This window comes from Sturnira hondurensis, unplaced genomic scaffold (assembly GCF_014824575.4).
Source record: "Sturnira hondurensis isolate 20B ecotype Veracruz unplaced genomic scaffold, ASM1482457v3 Scaffold0000780, whole genome shotgun sequence".
In the NCBI taxonomy this organism is placed as follows: Eukaryota; Metazoa; Chordata; class Mammalia; order Chiroptera; family Phyllostomidae; genus Sturnira; species Sturnira hondurensis.
Genome location: NW_028073411.1, coordinates 22483410 through 22500452, shown reverse-complemented (window position 1 = coordinate 22500452; position 17043 = coordinate 22483410). Strand labels below are relative to the sequence as shown.

Here is a 17043-nt window from a genome sequence, read left to right as displayed (position 1 = left end):
GGTTTTCACGTCTCCTGGAATTTATTTGTGTGCGCGAGCGGCACGGCGGGTCGGTCTGCTTCACCACCACCAGGGGGCCGCCCTGGACCCGAGGTCACCGGCTTCCCGCAGGGCCTGGCGGGAGGCCCTGTGCTTCGGAGCGCGAGCAGCCGCCCTCTGCCCTGCGGGTCAGTGCCAAAGAACTCCGCCATCCGGACAGTCCTGGCCGAGCATCTGCGCAGGCTGGTCTGGCAGCGTCGTGGCAGCCCGCCCCGAAGCAGACACGGAAACCACAGACCCCAGTCTCCCACCCGCTGGGGGTCTGTGCTGCCCCCGGGACCCACGTAAGGGCGGAGCCGGTTTCCAAAGCACGGCCAGGGCTTGCTCTCTTGCGTGTGCTTCTCGTCACCATTCCCCGTGCCTTATACTCTCCAAGCGTGTCGGGTGACAGGCCCCCGGGTTTATACTGGGCAGTACTGGGCAGGCGGCGCTCCGCAGCAGCGCTGTCCTAGCAGGCTCTGCGTCTGGGCGGGTCCGGGCCCCGAACGGGGCGTGCGGGGAACGGCCACCAGCACCTGGTACCTTCCCAGTCATGCTAACCAATCTTGGTTCCAGCATTAATAATGGTTCTCAGATAACTAATTCTTAAAATCTTGGGTCTTACTCATTTTCCCATTAGGAAATTGAACTGATCATACATATTGATTTATGGCCTGAATTTACGGGAACTTGTGTATTTGGAATGTCCCTACTGTAAGACTGATGAATGTAAAGAGTTAATTTCAGGGTGCCGTTTTGCCTTAATGGTTTTCAAAAATAAACTATTTTTAAATCTGGTTGGGTGAGTTGGAGTGAGGCTGTGAGAGAGGTGTGGCCAGTGAAGCCCCCGCCCCACACGCAGCACTGTCAGCGGGGACACACCGTGCACCTGCGGGGTCACTGGGGCGCAGCCCCTTTCTGTCCGAGGACAGAGCGCGCTGGCAGCGTGTGCCTTGGAGCAGGACGTGCGATTGTGGAAAGTGACGCGAGGCCGGCAGCTGAGAGAAGGGCGGGGGGGCGGGGCACAGGGCGCGGCACACGGTTGGCCAGTGGCAGCTCTTTATTCCCTCTCCCGGCCGCCCCTCACGCTCCGCGGGTGAGGTGGGTCGGCCACAGATGCAGCGGGGGCCACAAAGATGGGAGCCCTGGAGCTGGGTCTACGGCCACCAGCAGGCCATGAAGTGGGGTGGGAGGGTGGGTGGCTGTGGCCCCCGTCTGGGTTTGGAGCTGGGCCTGGAGCGGAACCAGCCGCAGGGAACCGAAGGGGCTGAAAGCACCAACAGGCAACCTCCCAAGCTCCAGGGTGACTCCGAGGCCACGGGCCTTCGCGCCTGGCAGTGGCCTGGCACGCGCAGCCAGCTCCTGGATCTGGCCCATCGCACGAGGGCACGCGGGGTTTCGGGCCCCACCACTTGCGAGCAGGGAGAACCCAGGGACTACCCTGCCAGGAGGGCGGCGCCCTGGCAGGAGCGAGGGGCCCTACCGGCCTGGCCCCTGCTCCCCTGGGCTCCTGCTCCCCTGGGCTCCTGCCCCACGCCCACAGCTCTGAGCGGCTGCAGGTGGGACCCCACGCCCTGCAGCTCCAGCCGTCCCGCAATTAGGGCCCGCACCCGGCGTGCTCCCAGCTCAGCCCTCACCGACCCAGGCCACCGAGGCTGCGCTCAGGTCTGAGCGCTGGGCTGGCCGGCTGGCCTCTTCGATGGATCTTTCCTTTTCTCCAAGTCATGCCGAATTTCCTGAGGGAAGGCGTGGACATTCCGCTGGACACAAGGGAGGCAGAATCTCTTGGAGTAGAACAGGCTGCACTCCTGGAAGGGGGGGGAATAGTACTGGGGGCCGGCCCTTCATCGCACGCAGGGCAGGGGCGGGGCCCCTCGGGTAGCCGAGAGGAGGTGGGAAGGGTGCAGCCGGAGCCCAACTGTAAGAGGGGGACTGTGGCCTGGGGGCCTGGCCACCCCAAGGACCATGTGTGGTCTTGACCTGAGAGTAAAAGAAATGGCAGGGCGCAGGGGGTGGGGAAGGGGTGGGCGGTCCGACCTGAATCCCCCGGCAGCCTGGACTGAGGCTCCTCCCACATCCCCCATCACCTCTGCCCGCATTTTCGCCTCAGAGGGAGGGGCCTGGGACACAGCTCCCCCGTCCCTACTTCATCCCCAGGCAGGATGGCTCCTGGGACCGGCCACCGCCTGCCCGCCCTTGGGTTTGCAGACTCTAGGCTCGCTGTGCCAGGGCCCTGGCCCCGCCTCCCACTCTCCGCACCTCTCTCCTGAACCTCTCCTGCCGGAGAAAGCGCTGCCGGCCCAGCTTGGGGCAGATTAACGGAAGCCTCCGGGGTACAGCCCGGCACCCAGCAAGTCCCGGAAAGTGGGGCTGCTTCCTCTGGAAGGCTCCCCAGGAACAACTAGAAAGGTGACCATCCTGCAGGGGTGGGGGGCGGCCACCAGGGGCCACTGGGGTGGTGTGGAGCCTCCAAGAATCTACTGCTTTCCCCCAGCCCCACGGAGGCCCTCGGACTGACCCCAGTTCGCCTCTGCCTGCCCCTTCCCTTGGCTAAGGGACCGTCCACAATGAGGTAGGCCAGTTGGTCTCTAAGAGCAGCCCCCGCCCCCTGCCTAGGGATCCCAGGGTCACAGACGCCAGGGGAGGCTGGTGCTCACACCGTCCCTGGGAAAGGCTCATGCGTGACCTCTCCCATAGCCAAGCCTGTGGGGTCCCAGCCTGTGCCCCCAGAGAAGGCAGCTCCAGTCGCCTGGGGCTTACCCACCGGGCTCACACACACCAGCCGGCCACAGACGCTGCATTTGGAGCCGAGAATCAGGAATCTGTCCTTGTCCGGAGTGAAGGGGTCCTTGGTGACGAAGCTCTCCTCCAAGAGGCTGCAGGACAGTGAGTGATGCCAGTGTCCAACCTCTGTGGAGGGAGCCCCTCGGAACCTGCACACAGGCGGCTCCACGGGGCTCGGAAGCAGCCCAAGGGGAGGGCCATGGACCGGCGGCTGCTGCCCGAGCCCCCAGACCCCAGCCCGATTCTCCGGATGGGGCAGCGCTATGAGGCCACCCCCACTCACCCCTGCTGTGGCAGTGCCCATGCCCAAACGGCCTGCGTCCTGGCAGGGAGAACCTGGGGCATTGCACACTGTGTGAGGTGCTAACCTCACACAGCACACCAGGAAGGAGACCTCCGGGGTTCCAAGGTGATGCTCCCTCCTCCAGTAGAGGAGCCCACCAAGGCAGAAGGAAGAAGCCTTGGCCCCTGCCACCTGTCTGGTGTGAGTAACCTATTATTGGTCAACTTGCCCCTGAGGTGGCATTTGATGAGGGACAAACTGAAGGTCAATAATACAGGCCTGAGACCCAGTGGCTCTGCTGCAGGCCCATCTCTGGGCATATCCTGGGGAGGTGGTGCTCAGGACTCATTCCCACCAGTGCACCCACGAGCTGCAAGGCTGAGCACCAGCAGAGGAGGCACAGCCCCGTCCCCCAAGCCCTGTGAAAAGGCCTCCTCAGTGGCCCGCGCCCAGCTGCCAAGCTGCCCCAGCCTGAGCCACAGTGCATCTTTCCGGGCGTGGGCAGGGCTGGAGAGGGCAGGAAGGGGCTGGCTGGGCATAGGAGAGCCAGATGGCCCCCGAGCCCTGCCTGGTGCCTCCTCGGGTCACACCAAACATCCAGAACTGGGTTGCGTGGGCCTAAAGCCAACACCCAAGCCACGTGTGAGACTCAGGCCACCAGCTCGGTGTGCAGGGACGCACAAGCCACTGGACACGTACTCACATGATAGACTGGGTATTGGGGGGCCTCTGCCCCACGTAGCTGTACGGAGCTGTCAGGGAGCAGAGCTGGCACTCAAACACGCCCACGGGCTGGCACTCCACCTCACACGCCATCTGCAAGGTCAAGACACAGCAGGTCACTGTCAGAACCCAGAACTGCCCAGAGCTCTAAGCCCCGCAACGTGTCTCTGACCAAGAGGGCGGAAGGTGCCCCTTTCCAACAAGGAACCTCAAGTTCAGAGTAAGTCCTAGACGTCCCCCAGGTCCCACTTGTTTTCAAGTGCATAAGAGATTTTCACCACAAGAGGTTACGTGCTGTGCCATAAAATGGGACGGCAGCCGTAATGCACTGGAATCAAAGGACGTCTCCACCCCCAAAGTGACTGAATTAAAATCAGGGTCAGAGGGACACCTGAAAAATCTCCACAGACTTGGAAGTTCAACAATACACTTCTAAATAAACCACAGTTCAAAGAGGAAATCACAAGGGAAGTTACAAAATATTCTAACTAAATGAAAGCTGAAATCCTGCGTATCGAGGTATGTAGAATGCAGCTTCGGCAATGTCCACAGGAAAATTCACTGCTCTAAATATTTAAATGGGAAAAAACATGTAATGTTAATCACTGAAGTTTATACCTTAAGAAACTAGAAAAAAAGCAAAGTAAACCCTAACATAAATAAAAAGAAGAAAATAATAAAGAATGGAAATCAAAGAAATAGAAAATGACTAGTGAAAAAAATCAATAAAACCAAAGCTGGTTATTTCAAAACATCAATAAAGTTGGTAACCTCTAACTGGACTGACAAGGAAAATGAGAAGATGCAAAGTGCCACAATCAGGAATGAAAGAGGGGACATCGCTCAGACTAAAGACAATGAGAATGAGGGCATATTATGAACAACTTTTTACCAAATAAATCCGACAATGTAGCTGAAATGGACAGATTTCTTGGGGGAAAAACTGACTGATCATCAAAAGTGACTCAAAAAGAAACAGAAAACCTAAATAGCCCTATAGCTATTCAGAAAAATGGTTTCATAATTTAAAGTTTTCCTAAAAAAATGAAATAAAATAACAGAAAAAATCAGGCCTAGGTGGCTTAACCACAAATTGTTAAGCATTTAAGGAAGAAATATTGGGTTGACCAAAAAAGTCCATTTAGTTTTTGCTGTAAAATCAAGGACATTATTTTTCATTTTCACCAATAATTTTACTGATTTGGATGTTTTGAGTATGTCGGCTGTCTCTCCTTCATGGTAGAACATCAATTGTTCTCAATTAATGTCTCAACTGGATCACTATCAGCTTCACCCGGTCCACCCGACTGTGAGCATCGTCCAGGGAGAAATCTCCAGCACGAAACCTCGCAAACCACTTTTGACACGTTCGATCCATGATAGCACCTTCTCCATACACTGCAAAAATCTTTTCTTGTGTTTCAGTTCCATTTTTACCTTTCTTGAAACAATGAAGCATAATATGCTGAAATGTTGCGTATTTTCTTCCTTCTTCAGTATCAAAATGGCTACCCCAAAATTCACCAGTTTTGCTAAGTTTTTTTTTTCACAATACAATCTAATGAAATGGTTTTGAATGAAGTTAAAGACAACTAAGCACTATTAGAGCCATCCTACAGAAAAAACCAAACGAACTTCCTGGCCAGCCCCACAGAACCAACATACAAAAGCTGTTTCAGAATGTCGAGAAGGCAGCAGTTGGTGGTGACTATGAGGACGGCGTCTCACACTGACACAAAAATGGCCAGGATGGCCCTGACACCGTTACCCAAAGCCATCACAGGGAAACTACGGACCAGTACCCTTCCTGAACCTAGATATCCAAAAAGCTTTAGCAAAATATTAGCAATCTGAATTCAATAATACATAAGAAGCCTAAGGCATCATTCCTGAGTGGATTTGGTCCTGGGGATGCGAGGTTCGTTTAACATTCAGAAGCCAATGGATGCAACTTATGATAGTAACAGAAAAAAGGAAGAACACCACATTATCACTTCAATAGATGCAGAGGAAGCAGGACAAAGTGTGACAGGAGCCTTCAAAATCTAGACTGAATGGTGCCTTGAACCCATGACGGCAGAATACACACCCTCCCTTGGTATTTCAGGCCCCTAAAAGCCAACGTTATCTTCTCCTGTCACTGCCCGCCCCTACCCCACACACACCAGGCTCAGATACTCCTGTTTACTCCCCTCCTAGCATCTGCCCTGGCTCTTCCTCCACCCAGAAGGCTTCCCCGCCTCTGCCTGTGGAGCTTCCCTGGGGCTCCTGGAAGATCTTCTTTATCTTTGGCTTTTAGCAGTTTGGAAAAAAAAACCCTCACACACACACACACACACACACACGTATACACACACTAAATGTGTAATATGTACATTGTATCTAACGAAATCTAATACACACGTACATTATACACACCTGTAATATACATACATGCATATAGACATGTATGCCTATAATTCTATACATGTGTGCATATATACACGTACAGGGTCCGGCAGAAGGCCTGCTTGAGCATGGTTGGTAGGGTATAAACACATGGGTGTAATAACTTAGTTTTCATCGGAACATCTCACCTACAGTGCCATGTGGTGTGCTTGAGTGTGATACTGTTATGTTACAGAATGACATGCTTGACTTTGTAATTAAAAAAGGGGCGTTATTCGTGCCGGACCCTGCACCAACTTTTTCTTTTCAGGTTTTCACCCTGCTTGCACTTCTTTGAGCAGTCTCTGCCTTGTGTTTTGGTATCTTTTATTATTTTTGGAAAATTCTTAGCCACAGCCGCCCCAACCTTTCCCGCTCTGCAGCTCGGTTTCCAGGCGCACACGGGTCAGGCTGTCTGCCGTGCCCCCGTCCCCGCACTTTCGGTTCTGGGTTTCAGTGCGACTGGTCCCTAAGGATCTATCCTCAAGTCCTTTGCCTTTTATTCCCCCTGGGCCGTCGCGATCCGGGCGCACCGTCCTAGGACGTGCTCTTGGAAGGCATTCTTCGCCTTGCTGCTTTTTATCCCCAACCTTTACAGCTGACTCCTCCGAGTTTCCTGAAATGCCCCTCTCGAGGTCTGGGGGACCCCGCACGTCCAGACCCGGCCCCTGGAGCTAACAAGCCCGCTGTCACTCGGGCCTTTCCGGAGTCCTCCGGCCCGAGCCGAGCGCGGCGAGCGGCAGTTCCGACCCCGGTCCTCGGAATCCCACAAACCTCTACGGAGGCATCGTGGCCGTGGGCGAACTCAGGTGCTGGGAGGGACTGGGGCCAGCAGGGCGTGCGCGTTACTCCCTTCACGCCGCCGGGATGCCTCTCTAATCTGCGCGCGTTCGCAACGGCGTACCGCGCGCCCCTGACTCTCAGCGCGTGCGCGGCCCCGTCCCCTGACGGCCAGCGGCGCGTGCGCAACCCTTCCCATCACCCCGTGCGCATGCGCGAAGGGGGATGAAGCTACGGTTTGATTTCCGCGTCCACGGCGTCTTCCTGGTGTTTGCTGTTTGCGGGTGCAGCACCTGAGCGGTGCCTGACCCTGCTTTGGCCCGAGGGCGCTCCTACTTGGCTTGCCGTTCGTGCTGCGCTAAGATTCTCGGCTTCTTTCTGTGTTTTACCCCGGCTCTGCGGAGCCCCACTTGGTCTCGCCTTTCGCGCGCTGCTCGTCACGTGCCTTGGATTGGAATGTCCTCTTAGTGTGCACGCTACCTGTCCCCCGTTAGGACGGGAGCCCCATTGGTCACAGGCAGGGCCCATGATGCCCTGATGTCCCATGACGCAGAGAAGCTGGGTTCTGCACAAGCCCTGCCCTTTCCTGGGACCTTTGTAAAGCTGTGTGCACTTGCGACATTATCACCCTTCTCCAAACCCTAAAACGGCCTGCGACACGCCTGTCTAGACCTGCGCCCCAACATTCAACCTCCCTGGCCCTGCTTGCCCCAGGGCCCCACCTGCTTCCAAAGGTTCCCCTGGCTCCCAGACTCCCCTACCCCAGCCCCGGGCAGGCTCTCCCCGACACTTGCGGTGGCCTCCACTGTGCGGCGCCCTCCCTGCTTTCCCCCCTGAAAGGTGAGAAATAAGGATTATACCGAGCCTGTTAGTAATGCTGGGAATGAGCTGCTCTTGGGTCTGGGCAAGAGCGGCCCTGTCCTGGGCCCCGAAGCAAGCACTTTGCTTTCGTTACTAGAAAAATAGAACCCCAACTGTGTTTACAGTGGTGATGTTCTATGGATGGATTCAAAGCAGAGGATTTTCAGGGCAGTGAAAATCCTCTATAGTACTGTAATGGCAGAGGCATACAACTGTGTTGATCTGAACCCACAGAATGTGCAACACCGCAAGCATGTGCCTGGTAAAATTACAGGGCCACCTCAGTGAGTAACCAACCCCTGGGACCAAGCGGCCAGTCACCAGGCTGACTTTGCTGTCCTGTGTTTCCAGCCCTGACTTCCAGGGCAGGGGCCCTGTGTAGATGCCCCTGGTGCAGAAGTCACGGTGTGTCCCTCAGAAGTCCCACATTTAATTCTGACATAGCATCCACATCCATGAGCAGGCTTCTGCGGGGAAATGAGACAGCTGCCAGCCCCTGTTGCTCTTAAACAGCAAACCACCTGTGCTTTATTACTCAGTAACAACCCACTGGGCCACAAACACCCAGAAGTCAAACCCAGGTGTTGCTAGGTCAGACCTGCAGAACAGTCACCGTCTTTCAGAGTGAACCCACACACAGCACCTTGCCATTGTCTGACAAGAACTCCGTGTCACGGCCAGAAAGCTAGCGTTGCAGTTTACATCTTTACCTTGAAGGATCCTTAGGGGGTAGATGGCAAGCTTCAGACTTCTGACCTCCGTTCTCATCCCTGAATTAATTCCAAATCCAGGGCGAGCCCTGGAGCCCCCCCACAGGCCCCTCAGGCCCTAGACCAGTTGGGATGTGGCAGGCGGGGCAGGGGGAAGCTGGTGGAGGGGACTTGGGTCAGGGAAGCTCTGGTCTCTGGAAAGAGCCCCCACTGGGTCTCTAATCCTCTAAACTGCCACAGGCTCCAAGGACACCTAACTCCCCGGGAAGAGCGCTCATCCCCCAATGCAGGGGCCGTCGGCCATGGGAATACTTGCAGATGAAGGGTGTGTGTGTGCGGGACACTGGTTGGCAGCCACTAAACTGAACGTCAGCTGGGAGACTCTCGCCTGCAGCTCTCGGAACTGTCACAGTCACACCACGAGATACACCATCTTCCTCTCGTTAATGTTTCTGGTCTTCAGCCCCAGGAACCGGCGGTTGTGCTTCTCGGGCCGCCCGTAGAGCATGTCCATGAAGATGGTGGGTTTGTCTCGGGCCCTGGGGCGGAAGCACAGGAAGCCAAACACCATCCTGAGTTTACCGCACAAGTAGGCCATCGCTTCCGCTTCGTCCGATGGTTCCTCGTATACCAGCTGTGTCATTTCCTCGTGGGCAGACAGGATCGTGGCCCGAAACAGGTTGACCAGGATGCAGACCACCAGCAGTATAAACGAGGAGAGGAACAGGGCCCCAAGGACCCCGTTCTGGGAGAAGTCTATGTTCTGGAAAGCCGAAACACAGTAGGAGAGCACTGTCTGGGTGGCGTGGAGCAAGCGACTGTAATTCCATTCATGCTGACCGAACACCAGGCATCCAAAAGCCACGTACACAAAGAAACACAGGGACATCATGAGCGCCACGTGGCACATAGCAGGCAGGGCGGTGTGGATGGCCCTCTGAGCTAGGCGCACGCTATAAAAGAATCTGCAGTACCTGAGGGTCTTCAAAATGGTCAGAAACAGCAGGAAGCCCAAAGCGATCCCCATGACGTGGTCCGCTTGAGAAACGGCGTGGAAGGGCACGAAGTCCCTGGAGCCAGATGAGTAGAACTGCATGACGCCAGCGGCCAGGAAATGTTTGCTGAGAACCAGTGCGATCAGGACGGCAAAGGTGCACTCCAGAACGAGGCTGAGCCAGCTGCACGCGTGTGTCACGTAGGAGGCCCTCTGCTGCCAGGCGGTGTGCCCCTCGTGCACCACGTGGGCCAAGAAGCACACAAGGATGGCCACGTACAAGGCGAGTTCTGCTGACAGTTCCCTCCTGACATTGCCCAGGGAGAAGGAGTGCACGGACACGCTGGCATTCACCACGCCTAATGGCGAGACCTCGAACACGACTGAGACGCTGCAGAACAGGCTGACGTCCGGGTTAAAGGTGGTCAAGTCCAGAATCACAGCCCACGTCTTCTCGTCAAGCCACTGGCTGCTTTGGAGGTCCTTGAGCCTCAGTGTGGAATTAAACTGCTGCTGGTCTGGGAAAAAATAGAAGGCATACCCCCCGGACCCGTAGGTGTGAAGAAGTCCATAGGAATAATACACCCACCTCCTCTCTGGAGGCTTATAGGTAAACCCGTGGGTGTTCTTGTCCGTCGTCCGCTTACTGACCTTCGTCCAAAACGGAGCGTAGTTGTCTGTGTCTTCTGGATGGGAGCCGTACGTGGGGTGGCAGTGAATCTCCCCTTTGATGCTGTCTGGCACAGAGCTCTGGGCAGGCGGGCAGGCCTTTCCAGCAGGTTTCGCCCTCACTTGCCTCATCAGTGGGAGGCCAAGGATTTGAGAGGAGCTGTCGGGAAGAAACGTCGGGTTCAGGTCATTGTGGAGCAAAGGCAGCATCACGCTGCCGAGCCACTGATAGATGTCGTCCAGCCGGGTCACTGTAGCAAGCCCCTGAGAGAACTGATGGCGAACGTGCTGGTTGTAGTAGAAGCCGTCGGGGTGGCGGAGGAGGGCGGCCAGGCTCAGCAGGAGGGCGAGGAAGATAACGTGCGCGAGAAGGCGAGTCAGGAGCAGCCACGCACGCCTCTTGGTGTTCTTCTTCCTTTTGAATATCCGGACCTCGTCCTCCGTGAGGGGCTGGTACATCCTCGTGTCCCGGAGGCGGAGGACACGCTGGTGCTGCTCCTGCATCTCCTCCGGGGCCAGCCGGAGGTCCTGCAGCTGGACCTCTGTGTAGCGATAGCTGCTGACCCACGAAAGGTTCTTACAGAACTTGGGCCTGTTCGACTGGACGCCCGACAAGAACGCGATTTTGAACGGCTGCACTACAAAAATGGACTGACAGAAGGAGCAAAACGACGCGAAGAGCCACTCTGTCGACCGTTCGTAGCCGTAGGTCAGTCCGTACAGCACGATGAAGAACGAGGACACGCCCGAAGTGGTGAAGACCAGGAGCCACGCCACACAGACGCACCGGCGAGGCAGCACCACCCTGGGCTTCCTGGCGAGAGGCGGAAGGTGCTCCGGGGGAGGCGGCTGTGCAGCAGGAGCCCTGGGGCCGCCGTTCACACCCTTGTTGTTGTCATTTGTATTCATCTTGAGGGTGCGCGGGGCCTTTCTTCCCGCTTTCTTAGGCCGGCGCCCCGCGTTGGAGGGCTCCTTGGCAAAAGCCTTCCCCAGCCCAGGACTGCCCCCGGGGGCAGGCTGCCCGGCAGTTTCCTGAGCGTGCCACGTTTTCAGATGGTCTTCCCAGTACCCAGCCTCCACCCCCACCGTGGGGTACTTCCGAGGAGACACCTCATCCAGGCTCACCTGGGGCGGCCTCTGGGAGTAGATGAACAAGCCAGTGATGGCCACCTGCACGGGGAGGGTGATCACAGCGCTCTCCAGCCCTATGACCATGGACCGCAGGTAGCGGCCCCCCTCGGGCCCCTTCGCCTCCTCTGCATTGAGGTTGAAGAACATGATGTTGCACAGCAGGGAGGCCAGCAGCATCGCCAGGCAGCAGGACAGCCTCTGGAGCCGGCTGAAGCCTTTGCCGACGACGCCGGTGAAGATGGAGAACCACAGGTGTGCCTTCCCCAGCTGCTTGGTCATGTCAATCAGGAAGAAGTCCACCCTGTTCAGAGGCGTGTTGGGCTCGGTGACATCAAACGTCCTGTCCACGGAGGTGTCGATGGAAAGCCACTCCCGACACATGAAGAGCCAGATGTGCCTGCTGAACAGATTCTCCACTTTGATTCGGCTCAGATACCAGCTGGGGCCTCTGCCCTCATTGTTGTGCCACACGCGGATGGCCCGGATGGCCCCCAGGTCGCTCCTTGTTGTCAGCAGGAAGGTGTTGACGCTCCCTCGGTACAGGGCTTTAAAATGAGGGTGGCTTAAACAGTGCACATCGCTGGTGCCTTCTGTTCCCTGAAGCTGGACAAAGACATCGGCCCTGGTCCCCGACCCACAGCGGCTTCCTGTAAAAATAGTGACCAGGTAGCAGACGTGGTCATAAGGGTCGTTATCGGGCAGGACTATCACGTGGTCCCGAAGGAACTGGTCGGTCTCATCCCTGTGCAGGGCCCAGAAGGCCAGGGCCACGTACGTGAGCAAGATGAAGAGGACCGTGAACAATGTCACGGGGTTTTGGCCAATGTTCTTGATGATCTCTAACCGCAGATCCACAGGGTTGGGGACCACAATCACCTTGGCCGTGAAGTAGCGGATGTGCAGGTGAACGTTGGCCAGCCTGACTGTGTCCAGCTGCCGCCGGGCCCTCCTTGTGTTCCTACAGACACAGTGCACTCTGTCCCAGGTGGTCCTCTCTCGGAGGACACAGGCGTCTTCTCTCCACTCACTCTGGATCCCGTGCATGTCCAAGCACTGCACGCTGAAAAGAGAGATTCTCACTAGCTTGTCTGTGGGCTTCATGACAAAGTGAGACGCCCGCAGAACCACGACCATGGAGCTCTCGGAGGAGCGGCCCCGCCGGGCGACGACCTGCAGCAGAGACGGTGGCAGGCAGACCACGCGCGCCATCTTCACCGCACAGGCCGGGTCGAACAGGCCACTCTGGTTGGCCACCGGAGGGATGTCATGGGGCACCAGGAAGGTGGCGACCAAAGCGGTGGGGGCGATCTGGCCGCCGGCGTACACGGACACAGTGAACAGCACGGTCACTTCCGTCAGGATGTGAACCAACAGCTCCTTCACGGCGCTGCCGTCCACTGTGAAGCGGAAAGCCCCTGTGGTCTCTCTCAAGGCCTCATCCGCCTCGCCCGGCTCATTGTCAGGGCCCACCGTGAGCTGGAAGGCCGCCGAGCTGAAGTCTTTTCTGCCTAGGTACATGTCCACCACCTCCGGTGTGACCTCCAGCACGTCTCCACTCTCCGTGGTCCCTGTCATTCTGAAGCCGACCACATCTGCTGAAATGCTCTCCTGGTCGTTCAGCCAAGGAAAGGGGTCACCTGCGAACTCACAAAACGTGATAGAAATGGGCGCGTTTGCAGGCAAACCAGGGGCGCTGCTCACATTGACTGTGGTACGGAACCAGTTCCGACCGTGTTCCTCGTCACCTAAGACATTGGTGACCAGCCACTTTTCCATCTTCCTGACGTACATGTTGAAGCTCGGGGCCTTCATCACAGTGGTGTCATTTCCCGGCACTTTCCCTGCCAGGACCGTGTCCGCCAGAGACTGCATTACATAGAAAGGCTCGGCAAACGCTTCGTAGCGAGTAGTCATTTTCAGGATATTGGACAAGCCCGTCAATATCCCAGTGCTCACGATTTCTATTTGTTCAGCGTGGAAGTCTTTATTGTTCCGCTGATGCTGCTGCAGGGCTTGATTGGCTTGCCAGATCCTAGCCGTGGCAAGTTTCTTAGCGACGCTAGTGAATTCAGATGTTTTCTGGGTTAACTTGGAGACGGCCGTGACCAGCTGGCTGACCTCCACCAGAGTGCTCACGGGGAGGGAGAGAGACGCATTGAGGAGGTGCGCCCGGAGTCTGACTTTGCCTGCGTGCAGGGTGGCTTCGGTTTTCATGCCATTCAACACAGAGGCGACAACGTACATTAAGTAGCCTGCGGGCAAAAAGTCCTGCTTCTGAAGCAAAGTGGACAGGGCCGAGCCCTGCCCCAGGGTGAAATTGAGTAAATGCCGCATCACCATCTCCGGTGCGTACCTGTCGGTAGGCGATTGGACAGTGGCGTATAAGGTCACCTGAGAGAAAGCTCCCAGAGAGTCGTACACCTGGACAAAGAGCTTCATGGCATAGTGGCTGACCGGCACACCGAGGGGGAGGAAGAAAGGGGGTGACGTGGGCTCGCTGCCCAGGTACAGGATGGGCCCCAGAGTATTCTCTCTCAAAGAACTGATTTCACCGAAACCATGCAGATCGGACACTATCATTTTATACGTGAAAGGGGTGTTCCGGTCCTTAAAGTCACTACACTGGATGACAAACTTCGTATAAAATGCAATTCCACTAGCCGGATTAATTTTGCAATCGCCAGTTTCAGGTACACGGTTAACAATAAAGGGATACTCGAGGACCAAGCTGACGCCACTCCAAGCTGCTAGCGCTAAGGAAAGCGAAAACTGGGCTTCCACAAAGTCTCTGAAAGCAAACGCTTTTACAGACAAATAATCGCTCTTCCTGCCTGTGGAAGTTTGCCCCGTCCAATCAAACACCACCTCCTCCCCCGAAGGGGACAGAATCGACCACATGTAGACGTCACGGCTTGCCTCGCAGTTTGTGCACGTGAGAAACAAAGAAAACCTGTGTGAGATCACCAAGACCGCATCACAGTTCTCCACGCACACGACGTTAGCCACAGGCGCTGCCCCTTGGAGCACATGGACCCTTTTATCAGAATAGGCTGTTCTGTCTCTCTTCTGTATCACCATTCTGAAGAAGTACACCCGGCCACCCTGAAGTGTCCGTGGGGGCAGCGTCACTGCCGAGATGGAGGCCCGGGCCCACCTCAGGTCGTCCAGCTCCGGCAGACACACGTCCCTGCTTGTCACTGCTATTTTCTCCCCATTGTAGTTCCCCGGGTTTGTGGTACAGAACCAAGAAAATTGGAGCCCCTGCAGCGGGTAGAACGAGTCCGGGTCGGATGACTGCGAGCCGTCCAGAACCAGCTTCTCCGTGAAGTCTACCGTCACGTTGGAATCCCCAAGGAGAACCGCCTTCAGGGGACTCCTCACAATAGTGACGTAGACGTGATCTGAGCCACTCACCACCTCCCCGGCGGGTTTTACCAGGTTCAGAACGACCTCGAACACATACACCCCCACAGGCAAACTGCCGGCCGGCATGTCCATGACCATCGACTGCCTGTCCTGGGGCTTCGGAACCTGCAGAGGGTTGGGCCAGTCCGGCTTGTGCAGGAGGGATGGCACATAATAGACCTCCCAGTTCACTTGCTTGACCCGAGCTGATGGGCAGTCGTAAACGGCTGTGGCATTGACGAAAATGTCCGTCGACAAAGTGAACACCAGGGGACCACCGTCTGCATCCTTGTTGATCTTGATCTTTCTGATAGTGCAAAGTACCTGTCTTGTTAACTGACAAGACACGGAAGACCCCACGGCTTGGGGATTGTCCGAGTTGACAGCTTCCAGAACAACAGGCCTGGGCCCATCTGTAGGACACTCGATTTGGGCCACGAAGCCCGCGGAGGAGAGATGGCCACCAGGTGGAGTGGAGCTGGGGGAAGAGCCAGAGGCGGAGGGGACGTCGGTGGGGCTGCCCAGCCCGAGGTGAAAGGTCCATTCCAGAGGCCCGAGCGAGCGCCGCAGCCGGGCAAGCCACTGCAGGGAGAGCAGGCCCCGGGGCGCAGACAGGTGCAGGTCTACGTGGGTGGGCGTGGCGCGGCGTGCGCGAGGTGCCCGCAGCAGGACGCGGATGTGGAGGCAGGGCCGCTGTGCCCCCCACGAGGAGCTGTGGGAGAAGCAGAGGCCTCGGCCACCGCTCAGGGTGACGCCAGGGCCCAGAGCCACGCGTGGCCGCAGGCTGAGGCTAGTGTGGCCGCTTAGCCCACTGAGGCGGGGGGCGGCCCGGGCTGAGCGCAACGCAGCTGCCTTGCCCCATGGTGGGTCTCGGGGTCTGGCCTCAGGTGGAGAGCTGTAGGCCGCGGCGCCAGCCGGAGAGGCAGGGGCGGAGACGTTGGCCCCGGTCTTGAGAGGAGGCAGGGGCGGAGCGCGGCTGCGGAAGTCCAGGCCCAGGCCCAGGCCCAGGCCCAGGCCCAGGCCCAGGAGCAGGAGCAGGAAAAGCGCGGGTCCGGGCCGCATAGCGCCCGCTAGGGGCAGCCGAGAGGCGCGCAGAGGTTGTGGTGGGTCAACGGCCGGGAGGCGCGGGCCGCCGAGGTCACGGGACAGCGGGGTCTCGGGGTGGGCAAGGGCTGCTGGGGTTCCTGGAGCAGCGAGTGGAGCCCAGGCTTCGCGCGCCCCAGCTCATGCCCACCCGTTAGGCCTCTGATCAGGGCGTGCTTGTGGGATCGGTGTGGTTCAGTTTCCTGACCCACCCAGAAGACCCCTCCCCTTAACAGGGCTCCGGAATCCAAAGGGCCTGGGAAGGCCTGAGCGCCCAGGGCTGTCTGTGTTCGGGTGTCTTTGGGTTTCTCGTTTTGTTTTCCTTCTTCTACTTTCTTAACATCAAATCCTGAGTCGCTGATTTTTTAATTCTCTTTTTGAACAGAGGCGTTGACCGCGGTCAGTTTTCTGCCCGCACTGGGAACTGCATCCCGCATATCTGCTGCATTTTGTCGTTCAATGGAGAGTATTTTTAATGTCCCCTTGGGTTCGGGCTTGGGCCCATGGATTAGAAGTGTGTTAATTTTCAGACATTGGGAGTTTCCCTGAAATTCTTACGGTTATTGATTTCTAAATAATTTTTGTCTGGTTCTATCAAGTGCTGAGAGAGGTTGTTGGACTTTCCTATTAGGACTAGGGAATTATCTATTTCATTTTTTATTTCTGTCCATTTTGGCTTCCTGTATTTTGGGGCTCTATATATCAGGGGCACATGCATTTGTGGTTGTGCCTTCCGGGTGAATTGCCCCTTTTATCGCTACGAAGTGTCTCCATCTCTGGGAATAATCTTGGTCTTAAAGATGATTCTGCCTGATATTAAGGTGGTCACGATATATGTCACTTATGTCTGAGTAAAACTGGGCACAGGAATGAAACAAAATAGCCACACTGGCCCTCTTATGCTGTTTGTACGACATCTTTTTTCATTATTTTGCTTGCAACTTATTTATGTCTTCATATTCAAACTGGGTTTTTTTAAGGCAATATTTAAGAGGGTTTTTTTTTAACCCACTCAGTTTATCTCTGATTTTAAATGGAAATATTTAAACCATCAACATTTAATATAATCAGTGAAATGGTTAGTTTTATTTTTTGTTTTCTCCGTCCCTCCAATGTGTTTCCTCCATTCACCTAGCATCCATTACTCCACACATATTTTTTAGTATCACATACAT

The 17043-nt window shown here is 56.4% G+C and overlaps 2 protein-coding genes across 3 annotated transcripts; both read right to left on the bottom strand.

The window, feature by feature from the left end:
• CDPF1 (cysteine rich DPF motif domain containing 1) lies at positions 1-7143 on the bottom strand. Of its 2 annotated transcripts, none has more exons than XM_037049443.1 (4): positions 6603-7143; positions 3789-3901; positions 2783-2894; positions 1-1826 (listed from the first exon to the last, which is right to left on the bottom strand). In XM_037049443.1, exons 2-4 carry the CDS (start codon positions 3899-3901, stop codon positions 1680-1682), a joined length of 372 nt encoding a protein of 123 aa, XP_036905338.1. In that variant the 5' UTR covers positions 6603-7143; the 3' UTR covers positions 1-1679. The 2 variants fall into 2 exon arrangements, with proteins under 2 accessions (XP_036905338.1, XP_036905331.1); XM_037049436.1 differs by having other exon boundaries at positions 7010-7143.
• A 1855-nt stretch (positions 7144-8998) lies between these two features.
• Positions 8999-15847, bottom strand: PKDREJ (polycystin family receptor for egg jelly). The gene has a single exon (XM_037049993.1). The coding sequence runs from the start codon at positions 15845-15847 to the stop codon at positions 8999-9001; it is 6849 nt and encodes a 2282-aa protein (XP_036905888.1).
• Positions 15848-17043: the final 1196 nt, after the last annotated feature.

Coding starts and splice junctions, on each gene's coding strand:
- CDPF1 (XM_037049443.1), bottom strand. CDS start 3,901: ATGGCGTGTGAGGTGGAGTGCCAGCCCGTGGGCGTGTTTGAGTGCCAG. Junction 2,895..3,788: donor CCCAATACCCAGTCTATCAT/GTGAGTACGTGT, acceptor ACTGTCCTGCAG/CCTCTTGGAGGAGAGCTTCG. Junction 1,827..2,782: donor GGCTGGTGTGTGTGAGCCCG/GTGGGTAAGCCC, acceptor CCCCCCTTCCAG/GAGTGCAGCCTGTTCTACTC.
- PKDREJ (XM_037049993.1), bottom strand. CDS start 15,847: ATGCGGCCCGGACCCGCGCTTTTCCTGCTCCTGCTCCTGGGCCTGGGC.